Source organism: Physeter macrocephalus, chromosome 7 (genome assembly GCF_002837175.3).
Source record: "Physeter macrocephalus isolate SW-GA chromosome 7, ASM283717v5, whole genome shotgun sequence".
Lineage (NCBI taxonomy): Eukaryota > Metazoa > Chordata > Mammalia > Artiodactyla > Physeteridae > Physeter > Physeter macrocephalus.
The window spans coordinates 59,167,256-59,179,509 of record NC_041220.1 but is presented as its reverse complement, the minus strand read 5'-3'; the positions used below and the strand labels follow the sequence as shown (position 1 = coordinate 59,179,509).

General features: G+C 45.8%; 1 protein-coding gene across 1 annotated transcript in view; it reads left to right on the top strand.

The window, feature by feature from the left end:
* The first annotated feature begins 8,420 nt into the window (after positions 1 to 8,420).
* Positions 8,421 to 12,254, top strand: part of CPE (carboxypeptidase E) — a 114,888-nt gene continuing 111,054 nt past the window's right edge. The window contains exon 1 of the mRNA XM_055086006.1: positions 8,421 to 8,875. Coding sequence (XP_054941981.1) covers positions 8,572 to 8,875 — 304 coding nt within the window. The 5' untranslated portion in view covers positions 8,421 to 8,571. The remainder of the gene's footprint in view (positions 8,876 to 12,254) is intronic.

The window sequence follows — 12,254 nt, the reverse complement described above, 5'->3', positions numbered from 1 at the left end:
TCTTATGGATTGATGAGTCACATAGTAGAGAAGGTATGGTTATTGTTTATAATGAGGGATTTCAGTACTTCTTTGTACATCTACATAATGCTCCATACTCCTGAGCTCCATAAAGTTAGCGTCCTACATATGAAGTTGTCACGTATTATTTATGTTGGTTGGCTTCCAGCAGCTGAAGGGAAAACCAGTCATTCTTTGAGGGGTTTACCGATGGAAATTGGCAATTTGATTTTCATTTCAGTAATTTGGTTTCCAAAGGTAAGAACATCATAGAAAACTCCAGCTTTCTCTTCTGAATATTGTATTTGTGATGTGGTAGACGTAAACTGACAACACGGACAATAATAATGAAGACAGAAATAGGAACTACATTATATAAAATGAGAACACTAGCAAACGACTTGTTACATGCAAGCAACTTGGTGAATATGGTTGATGAGTGTAGAGGGAACTGAACTGGCTGTGTCACACCTAGGAAGGGATCCTGCAGGAGAATGTAAGAGCCCAGGAGTTTGCAGAGTGAGCAAAGCATTAAAAACACAGGCATAAGTCTGAGTGCCAAAGGTAGAAGGTAGATGGTGGCAGTAGTAGTTCATCCACTCGTGGCAAGCATACTGAGCCCCAGTGGCCGTGGCTCTCACCGTGCTGGGCTGTGGAGGCAAACACACAAGCAGGCCAGTCTCTGTCTCTCAGCGGGAGGGAATGGATATAGGACTCAATCTTAGGAGCTACAAACAAGGCAATAGAGAGGTGATACTTGACACCATGAGGACGGATAAAGTCACCCAGACAGATCTCGTGAAGAGGGAGCAGAACAATAGGCCGAGTGTGGGCTTGAGGAAGCCCAGGCAAGACCAGAGGACGTTAAGTCTGGTTGGGTGGGTAGAACCCAAAGAGTAGAAGTCGAGTGGGAGGGGAATGAGCTATGAGAAAGTTGAGGTGTTTGGATGATAACTAATTGGGAAAGGAAGCTCAAATGAGAATTTCAGTTTTTTTCCGGAGGAGAGAAGAGGGTTGACCAAAGGGAAATGCAAGGAGAGCAAAGAGGTGCAGTTTCAGGAAAGAGGAAGCCTGCCTGGTGGGGACATGGGGCAGGAGTGGGGTGGGGGATTAAGGCTGGCCTGGGGAGGGGGAAGGACGGCACAGGGTAAGGATGGGGTAGGTGTAACTATGTTGTGGCTTGGGGGATGACGGTGCAGGAATTTGAGAGAGAAAGTGTGGTAGTGAAAGCAGCAGGAGGGGGCGCAGGAAGGAAGTGAGCTCTCCTAAGGCTCTCTAAGGAAATTCTCCGAGGAAGAGGACGGCGGCTTTGGCTTTGATCACTGAGTGATGGACAGGACAGGATGGTGGATGGCATAATCAAGGTGAATGACGGAGAAGGTGGTTTTGGCAGCAAGATTAGAAACTGAGATTAACCAGTCATGAGAGGAATAATCTTCAGGGGAGGATGTTGCCATAGTCCAGGCAAGAAATAACCAGAGCCTGGACTAAGGCATTATCTGGGGAGATAAAGCAGGAGGAATAATTTTATAACACAGGAATATAAGAACAGCAATATATCTCAACTGTCCAATACAGCTGTCACCAGCCACTTGTGGCCAGTGAGCTCTGGAAATATGGCTAGTCTGAATTGTGCTGATGTGCTGTGATGTGAATTACACAACAGATTTTGAAGACTTAGTATGGAAAAAGTATTTCATTAATATATTTCTATTGTTTACAAGTTGAAATGATAATAGTTGGAATATATTGGGTTAAAAATTTTACTGTTAAAATTAATTTCCCCCTCTTCCTTTTTACTTTTTTTTTAACAACATGGCTACTAGAAAGTTCCAAATTACATTTATGGCTCAAAATATATTTTTGTTGGGCAGCGCTGCTGGGAGGTCAGTAATACTGGGGTGGCCGCTGGGATACGGAGGAATTGGTACAAGGCAGAGCTGTAGAATAACAGTGATAAACCATATTTAATTTGAGTTGGTTTCAGGCTGTGATACCTATACATGGAGTTTTGTCCTGCTGATTCATTCAGGGGGTTCAGAGTGCCTTTGGCTGTTACCTGTCTGCTATGGTACATGCACCCTCTCGGCTGATACAACTGGAATATGTAGTGGGTGGTTAATGGAAAAAAATCAACTAAAGAAGAGAATCATAAAAAAAGAAGCACAAAGCACACTTTAATTAATTTATTTAAACTTAAAACATGTGTCCACTCATCCATCAGTTGGTTGTTGGTTGTTGGCGAGGCCTTCTCCCTACAATGTGTTTTCTACTGTTACAGTTTCTTTAAAGCGACAGGTTTTGAACAAATCTAAGAGCAGAATCTTTAAAGATTTTTATTTTTTCCTCAGTCCTTCACTGTTTTTTCATTCATACCTAATTCCATTTTTAAAATTCAAGTGTTTCCTGGACTTTCCTGGTGGTGCAGTGATTAAGAATCTGCCTGCCGATGCAGGGGATATGGGTTTGAGCCCTGGTCCGGGAAGATCCCACAAGCCTCAGAGCAACTAAGCCTGTGCGCCACAACTACTGAGCCTGCGCTCTAGAGCCCGCAAGCCACAACTACTGAGCTTGTGTGCCACAACTACTGAAGCCCCTGTGCCTAGAGCCCGTGCTCCACAACAAGAGAAGCTACCGCAATGAGAAGCCCACGCACCGCAACGAAGAGTAGCCCCCGCTTGACGCAACTAGAGAAAGCCCGAGCACAGCAACGAAGACCCAACACAGCCAAAAATAAATTTATAAAAAAATAAAAAAAATTCACGTGTTTCCAGAGCATCCAACTTTTTTCTACTCTTGTATTTGTCAGTTTACCCAGTTTTTTAACTTAATTACACAATGACAAGTAAAAGTGGCATGAACATTTTGGTGACACCTGCCTGACGCTTGGTTTGCACACAACCCAGTGACGAAGGAAATGGGAAACAGGAGAAACGAGAGACCGGTGAGACCAGCCGCAGCCCCCGTCAGGTTAGGGACACAGGCTCCTGACAGTGGCTTCATGGTGTGGACGGGAGAAGGTCAAGCAGAGTTTGGTCAGAGAATTTCTTCAGGGCTTCCCAGGAAGGCGCGGCACTGGTGCTGGGAGTTCACGGGGGAGGGAGGATTCTGAAGCAGGATGTCTGGATAGGGCTGCAGTGCCAGTGAGACGTACCACGACTGGAGTCTGTCCCAGCAGGGAGTGAAGGGGCTCAGAGGCTTTGTTTAGCCAGCACTCTTGTGCGCGCCCGCCTTGCAGGCGTGGGAGGACGGGTATGACGTCGAGCTCAACCCTGTGGACCAAGGCGCACTGAGTCTCCGCTGGCCCAGAGCCCTGTCTGGGCTGGGAGCTGACGAGCTGTACAGGAGTGCGGGGATGACCACCTGCCACCCTCGTGACCTGTCCCCGCCTGCTGGGCGTCCATGCGGCCTCTGCGTCAGAAACAGAACAGTGTGGTCGTTGAGCTCTTTTACAGAAAACGAAGTGCGTTTGTATGTAGATAAATTCTTATTTATTCAGCATGTAAGCTGGGGAAAAAAAAAAAACGAAAAAAGGCCTTAGTTCGTTTTCCATCTTCCTTCCTCGGCCTTCCTTGGCTTGGCGGCTCTTTCCTCCATCTTCCAAGCCAGGAGCATAGCATCTTCTCTCTTTAACTCTGCTTCCCTCTGCTTCCATTATCACGAGTTCATGGGATGCTCATCGTGCCCCTCATTTTGGGGTGAAGTCACTGAGAAGCTTCCGGAAACAAGCAGACCTGGGATTAGAATGCTGTCTGTCCAACCTCAACACCAGTCTCCTGAACCAGTGTCTCTCCAATCCTACTGTGCATCAGAGTCACCCAGAGGGGATGGGGGTGGGGGGAACTTATTCAAGTGCAGACTTCCAAGCCCCAGACCCAGCTGAAAATTGGATTCAACCGGTCTGGAATGTGGCCGTGCCCACCAGGTGATTCTGATGCAGCAGGTTCATGAACCCTGAAGTTCAACGCAACATGGCCTCTCCCGGGGGCCAGAGACGAGGGCCAGCGGGAAAGAGATAACTGCTGAGTGAGGAATGGGGCCTGGAGAGGGAAGAAGAGAGATTTGCTGGAGCCGGTCATACCAGCTTGTGTGGAAGGAAAATCAAATGCAGGCGGGACTGCTAAGAGAGCTCTGAAGCAAAGCGTCAAGGCCACTGAGGAAGTGATTCCGGATGAAATCTGACCTTTTGACCTGACCACTTATTCTCTTAACGCGGGCATGCAGAACATCTGCCCAATGTTCCAGAAACTCGAGACGCTTATTGGACCCTTACCCTAAATATCTCCTTCTTGCTTCCAGGGTCAATCATGATTCTTGCCACACAACTTTAACAACCTTGTGGCTTTTGCCTTTATAAGCCCCTGACTCTTTCTCTTCCTTGGAACACTCGGTTTTATCTGAATCTGTGTCTCCAGTATTGCAATTCCTAAGACCCCCAAATATACTCTTTTCTTATTTGCAGCCTTGTGCGTTTCTTGGTTGACACTTGCAAGAGCCAATTGTTAAAATTAAAGGAATCTTATGTGTCACTTGTTAAACACAGCCATTATTTAGAAAAAATAAATTATATAAACTTGCAATTAAATAAATTATATGAAGAAAAAGGGAATAACTACTCAAAACCCACCACTTGTTCATTATGCTGCTATATTTTATTATCCTCTGTGCTCTCGAGGTTTTTTGTGTCTGTTGTATCTGTACAGGAGAGATGCTGTATGTATTAGTTATCCCCAGCCTCTGGAGCTTGAAACAACACACATTTATTCTCTGACAGTTTCTGTAGGTTGGGAACCTTTTGCTGCCTAGCTGGTGGTTCTGGCTCAGGGTCTGTAAGGAGGCTAGAGTCAAGCCGTCAGTCAAGCAGCCCTCCCAGACTTGCCTGGGGCTGAAGGATCTGCTCCGTGGCTGTTGACAGCCCTCAGTAACTCACAGCCGCTGGGCTGCAGACATAGGTCCCTCTCAGGCTTCCACAGAGGCCTTCCCAGTCCTTGCTGTGTGCATCTCCACAACATGGCAGACAACTTGCCCAGGGCAAGTGATATGAGAAAGAGGGGGAGAGAGAGTTTTGTCATAACCTAATTTTAGTAGATATAACCCATCAGTTTTACAATAGTATGTTCATTAGAAGCGAGTCACTAAGTCCTGCCTAAACTCAAGTAGAAGGGAATTAAGCTCCCCCTCTTGAAAGGAAGGAGTGTAAAGAATTTGTATAATAGTGTGCTGTGTGCCTCTCCTGTGTTCAGTGATGTCACATCGGCAATTTGGAATCAGCCACGGTGGGAATATTAATACCACAGAAATCAGCAAACACTCTAAATCAGGTTTTACCACCCATGGAGAGCTGAGTGTCAAACATTTACCCGCACACCACTAAAAGGATATAAAGCTATGTGTTTACAGAACCTTTGTGGACTAGATGAGTTTTAGACATGGCTTTGGAAGGAGGGAATACAGGGTTTGGGATATAGGAAGAGACAGTTTCTGGGTTTGAAATTAGTGGTAGTGATGCAGGAAGTGAAGGTTTGGGGGGCTTAAATATGCTCATACAGATGTTCAGAAATAACACACAAAACAGATCTCTTTCTTCCTTGCATGCGTGTGCATGCATGATTTAGAGTGTGGGTGCACACTAGATTTAACTATGGGTACACAGGGTCAAACACATTAGACAGTTAGCATGCAAGATTTTCTATCTAGCAATAGGGATGGGTATATAACCTTTTACATAACTGCTTATGAAACCACAAAAGTAATTATGCTCCAGTGAAGCTGTCCTACACCTAAAATTGCCCAGAAATTCAAAGACGAAGTTTTAATTCCTTTGAACTGATTCCTTGGTGTATGTGGTGTGTCCCAGAGCTTTGGCGAGCAGGAACTTTTCTCAGAAAGAAAACTTCCAGGATCACAGCATCTGAGATCTGAAAAGACTTCAGAAAACCCATAGAACAAACACTTTGTTGAAGTACGTTTGTCAATCAAACATCAAAATCAGAAATACCTGGTATTCTTGTTAAAACCTGGAACCTTGTTAACACCTGAAACCCATCACAGGCTTTCTGCATTGGTGGGGGCTTGGGAATCTGCATACTTTACAAATTCTCTAGATGACCCGGCTGCACTCGAATGAATCCAAATCTTTCATTTTATAGATAAAGAAAACGAACTTCTAAGATTCAAAAAATTCTCCCTCAAGTAAGGCCACAGAGCTGGTGGGATTCCACCCATTTACAAAAAAAGTTTAAAAAGAAATCCATAAAACTGAGATTTGGGAGAAAATAGAAAACACACCCTTTGTTTGAAGAGAAGCTTAAGGGCAACACAAGACTTCACTGAATCATATGTTGTTTATGCGTGTCATTACCAGTATATGGCCCACCTTGCCTCAGATTAGTGTGGTTACCTTAAATTGCTAAAATGAAAATCCTAACCTTCTACTTCTGAAGTTATTGGTTTGGGCTACGCTGTTTTCTTTTTCTAGGTTTCCAAGGTTGCTCTTTTGGGCATGATTTTAGAAATCTAAGTATAACTCTGGTTTCAAACTTCTGGACCATGTAATCAAACTCAGACTGGTCATAGAGAAAAATATATGGTTCTTAGTTCTGCCTATATTGACAAGGATCATGGTGGGGTCCAAATTCAACTGAGTGGCATGTCTTTATAGTGGCAGCTTTTCCCAAAAAAATCCAAAAAAGAAGATCCAGGCTGCGTGGGAAACGTAGACAGTCAGAGGGTTTTGAAACCAACCTCTCCAGCAGCATTTTTTTTTTTTAATCCAATAATATCATTTAAATATCTGGATTCTTTTCCAGGAGAAAGTTTCTGTTGTGGCCTCTCCCGTTGCGGAGCACAGGCTCCGGACGCGCAGGCTCAGCGGCCATGGCTCACGGGCCCAGCCGCTCCGCGGCATGTGGGATTCTCCCATACCGGGGCGCGAACCCGGTGTCCCTGCATCGGCAGGCGGACGCGCAACCACTGCGCCACTAGGGAAGCCCCTGGGAGAAGCTTTTATTCAGTGCACTGCACTGTTAGACAGGTGGAGAAAGAGTAAGTTAAGGAAAAAAATGGCTAACATGAAAAATCACCCACACGATGTCCAGTTTTACTGTTTGGTTGAAATACCCAATGGATTATTTATTTATTTAGATTTGTGCTATTTTTTTTTTTTTTTTGTGGTATGCGGGCCTCCCTCTGCTGCGGCCTCTCCCGTTGCGGAGCACAGGCTCTGGACGCGCAGGCTCAGCGGCCATGGCTCACGGGCCCAGCCGTTCCGCGGCATGTGGGATCTTCCCGGACCGGGGAGCGAACCCGGTTCCCCTGCATCGGCAGGCGGACGCGCAACCACTGCGCCACCAGCGAAGCCCCTGTGCTATTTTTTAATCCAAATGGCAACCTCTTCAGAATAACATCTGCTCCAGAGTTGTTCCAGGACTACAAATCCTGTGTAAAGGCTGGGTATTTAAAGCTGTAAATGAGTTTATATTTTTGCAATAATTATGGGAGGGGAATGGAGATCTTATCTTTCACCATCAGAGTTTTCTTTCTATAACAGTATTTGATCTTTTATTTTTTTCTTGGATGAAGACTCTCCAGCCCCAATCAAGCCTTTAGATGACTGCACTCCTGGCCAACATCTTAGTTTCAACCAGGTAGGAGACCCTGAGCCTGAACCACCCAGATAAGCTGTTCTGGAAAGATTTAACCTTAATATCAAACTAAATCCCTTGTCCAGCACTCCCCAGCTGCACTCTGTTTTCCCCACAGGAGTTAGAAAAGGGGGTTGGCATAGGCACTGGTAGATGACATTATCTCAATTGTGCGGCCCCCCCCCCCAAGAATCCAGGAATGTGCATAAATACAATTAAAGACAGTATCTGCAAATTGATAGAATGCATTTTTAGTCTCTTAAACCTCTGAATCACAGTGCATTGTGTTCTGTTTTCCAGCCAGACCTTGCAATCAATGAACATCCAACCCATGGGTTTGTGTTTGGACTATCAATACAGTTATTAAAGACACATCACGGGGAGAAGGCAAGTGGCTGCCAATACTTCTTTTGTGTTTCTTTTTTTCTGCAATATTCTCTAGTTTTTGGAGCATCAAGATGGAAACCTGGTCGGCTTGGAATTGATGGCACATTAAAAGCTGCACTAACAATCCCAGAGTGATTTTTTCCACAGGCAGTGTCACGGGTCTCTCGATGACAGCAACATATCCACACCCAACCTTAGCTGTCATCCCACCTGGGTCGTTCCGGCGCCATTTGGCTCTGACGTAGCTCCAAGCCCGCAAATCGCGCAGCTGCCCCCGGTTATCCGCAAATCCGGCCCGCGGCGCCGCCCCTCCCCGCCCCTCCCGCGCGCCCGCGCGCCCCGCCCGGCTCCACGCCGCCTCCCCTGCGTCCCGCGCTCGGCGGAGGTGCGTCCTGCGCTCCGCTCAGGCTCCGCGCTCGCTCCTCGGGTCTTCCCTCCGCTGCCGGCTCCAGGCCACCGGGAGGCGAGGCAAGGGGACCCGCGGGCTGTGCGCCCCGAGGCGCCGGGTACACAGGAGGCCGCACGGGAGACGCGTGGCGCGATGGCCGGGCGAGGGGGCCGCGCGCTGCTGGCGCTGTGCGGGGCGCTGGCGGCCTGTGCGTGGCTGCTGGGCGCCGAGGCCCGGGGGCCCGGAGGGCCCCCGGCGGGCGCGAGGCGGCGCCGGCGGCCTCAGGAGGACGGCATCCCCTTCGAGTACCACCGCTACCCCGAGCTGCGCGAGGCGCTGGTGTCCGTGTGGCTGCAGTGCGCTGCGGTCAGCAGGATCTACACGGTGGGGCGCAGCTTCGAGGGCCGCGAGCTGCTGGTGCTCGAGCTGTCCGACAGCCCCGGCGTCCACGAGCCGGGTAAGGGCGCCGCTCGGGGTGGGCTGGCGGTGGGGGAGGAGGGAGAGGGGCACCTGGGGTGGAAGATGGGACGTGGAGGGAGTGATGGCGATGGGGATTGCCGTCTCCCAGTCTCGGCCAGCCGCCCTCCCCAGCCTCGAGGCCCCCCCTTGGGTGAGCACAGGCCCGAGGGGCCGCGGCGGATGGAGGTAGGAGCGCAGCGAGCAAATCTGCGCGCCTGCAAACCCGCTGTCACCCCCACTTTGCTGTACCGAAGACCGCAGGGAATAACTTCGAGGCCTCTGCAAGGAGGTCGCCCTTCCTTGCAGACAGGAGTAGAACGATAAGGTGCAGAAGGCAGGAACTTGGAGGAAATGAGGAAGAGTCAATTATCATTTGTTTCCTAATTTCCAGTTTATTGGTCCTGATGGCTCTACGTACCCTCCTCTACCTGTATGTGCGCATTAGGTACACGCGCTGCTGGGATACTCAGGGAATGTTAAGGATCTTGGCAACATTGGGTGGTAGAGGGTGAGAAATTGGCCTCTGGCAGGCATTCTGATCTTGAAACTGCACACAGTTTTTCTAAGGAAAAAGGAATATTCCATTTTCTCTGCTCTAGCCCTTGGAGATGAGTCGTTTGTGACCAGGATTTTATTCCAACAGATGTTTCCATATGGCCATCTTATGCATCTTCCTCCTGAGTGTGTTAGGGCACGTTTTAACTTATGTTAAATGTTATGCATTTGGTATTAATAAAGAGGTATTTTTTAAAATGTTCTTGGGCTTCCCTGGTGGCGCAGTGGTTGAGAGTCCGCCTGCCGGTGCAGGGGACATGGGTTCGTGCCCCGGTCCGGGAGGATCTCACATGCCGCGGAGCGGCTGGGCCCGTGGGCCGTGGCCGCTGAGCCTGCGCGTCCGGAGCCTGTGCTCCGCGGCGGGAGGGGCCACAGCAGTGAGAGGCCCGCGTACCGCAAAAAAAAAAAAAATGTTCTTGGTGCTTCTTTTTCATTGCTTTTTGGAAATGATATAACTCTTAAGGCCTGGTCTTATGTCTTATGATCGTAAAGGTACTGTTGAAGTTATGTGGGCTAAAGACATTAGCATGGGATGCTTGTTTTTTTGTTTGTTTTTAATGACAAAGAAAGCAAGAAAACAGGTAAAAATTCTCAATATAGGGCCAGGATAGTTTTATAATGATATTTATAAACTGAGAAGGGATGAAAATAGGTGATCCTTGGAGACACTTTGATCTTGAAATGGAAAGAGTATGGGTTGATAAATAATAAATCTTCAAATGGGAAATATCTCTAATCTTCAAATAATGTAAACAAAAAGGTTTGTATAATTTTGCAGTCAAAACCCTAAAATCAGATCCTAGAAAACATTTTCAGTAATGCTCTCTAGCAGGATTCAGCATGTAGAATTGGAAATTTGGAAAATTAGTTTCGTGTTTGTATCTAAAGATAAAGAAAAATTTTAAATGTGACAACTCATTTTCAGTTATTTCAGATAATCAAAGTCAAGACATCCTAGGCTTCGATAAAGAGAATCTAAATATTTGTGATTCTCCTGCCTACTTAATTAGAACCTTTGGTTATTCTTTTGTAGATTGCTCCTCACATTTTGTTAATTGTTTCTTCAGAGAGATTATATGAAAGCGAATGTTAACTTTTTGTTGTCTTGCTTCAAGTTTAGAAACAAAATTGTAAAGCGATATTCCTGTTAGAATGCGATATGCTTTTGAAAATGAAAACCATAATTTTTTTGCTTAAATATCTGGAATGTATAGTCCGTCAAGATCTGCAGATCCCTCTCAGACTGCAGGCTCCATGAGGTAGGGCTGTGTCTCCAGCACCCAGGCCGGGTCTGGCACATAGCGGACACTCAGGTCACATTAGGGAAAAAATGAATCAGTCATTTGCTGAATAACACAATGCCTTCAATGTTTTATTCCTTTTAAACACAAAATACACCAATTAAATTCATCTTAAGAAGGTGGACAAAGAAATGTTTACATTACATGCTTTATAAGTCCTTGTTAAATGAGGGAAACTAAGTTCATGGTATTACTTAATAAATAGAATACAAAATGTCTACCCATTGTTGTATTTTTAAAGGTTGAAGTAAACTATTATGAGCAAACACTAAAAAACCACAGGGTGATTTTCCCCTCCACCACCTTTTTAGAGGAGATGCGCAGGTTGGAAATCTTCAGGGAACTAGTGTTAAAAAAAATTCAACTGGGTAAATTTTAAAGATCTTATTGACTTTATTCAGTGATTCATGAATTAAACGTCATTCAGTCTAGCAGATAGAAAAGTGTTCTAAGATCTGTACAAAATGAAAGACTTTTATAGGCAGAAGGGAGCAGGAACAAGGAGGTTACACTAGGCAAAAAATGGGCTGGTTATCACAAGGTTACTTTCTTTTAGGGGATGGCAGGAGTCCTTGATTACCTCACTTGTGCTGATCACAGGGTTCCTGATTGACTGGTTTAAGATTCCATTTCTGGGAGAGCCAAAACTGTAATTAAGTTTCAGTTTGGTGATGTGGGACTTAGCATAAGTGACTCCATTTGGGGCCTGTTGTCTTGTTTTTAACACTAGTGAATGCAGAGATCTGATCAGTATATGAGTTTGATAGCACTTGTGGGAATTAACTTTTTAGGAAGTTTTGAATGAAGGAAAGTATTCACCATTCTTAAATGGCCTTCATATTCATTTTTAGATTAAAATATTTTAAGAAATGAGAAGGGAATTTCCATACTTATTTTGAGATAGAAATGGATGCAATCAGTGTGTTTTGAACCACCCACACTTTAGATGAGGCAAGTCGTATGGGCTGTGCAGTGATACACAGGATGGTCCTTGTCTTGTGGGGGATTGAGAATTGGGAGGTTGGAGGACAGTGTAAAGGTGGTCAGTGCTGCAAGAAGGGAGTGGGGGGCCCAGAGAGAGGAGACTGCGAACGTTAGGTCAGGGCATTTGGTTATTGAAGAATAGATGACAGGAAGGCAGGAATGTACAGATTAGTGAAATTTACCAATTCCAGTGTAGCTCATATAGATGTATGTTTTAACAGAGCCCCTGCTTTTGAAAGAGGGCAACTGTCTTCGCTGTTTTCACATTATAAGTGTTTTGGGGAAGGTTAAAATAATGTTTCTGATGATGCTATTCTGAAATAATATTTAGCTTAACAAATTCATTTACTTGACTAAAACTTTTATCAAGTTGCCCATATTCATTTTATCCTCCAACAAGAGAGAGGTGTCAGGTTTGTTAGACCTCTTAGTCTAAATTCTTTTTCTGAACTTTAAAAAAAATATAGCTAACGTCTAAGTATTTATCATAATAGAAAAACTCTCCCAAAGCAAAACGACATATATACATCAAATCTT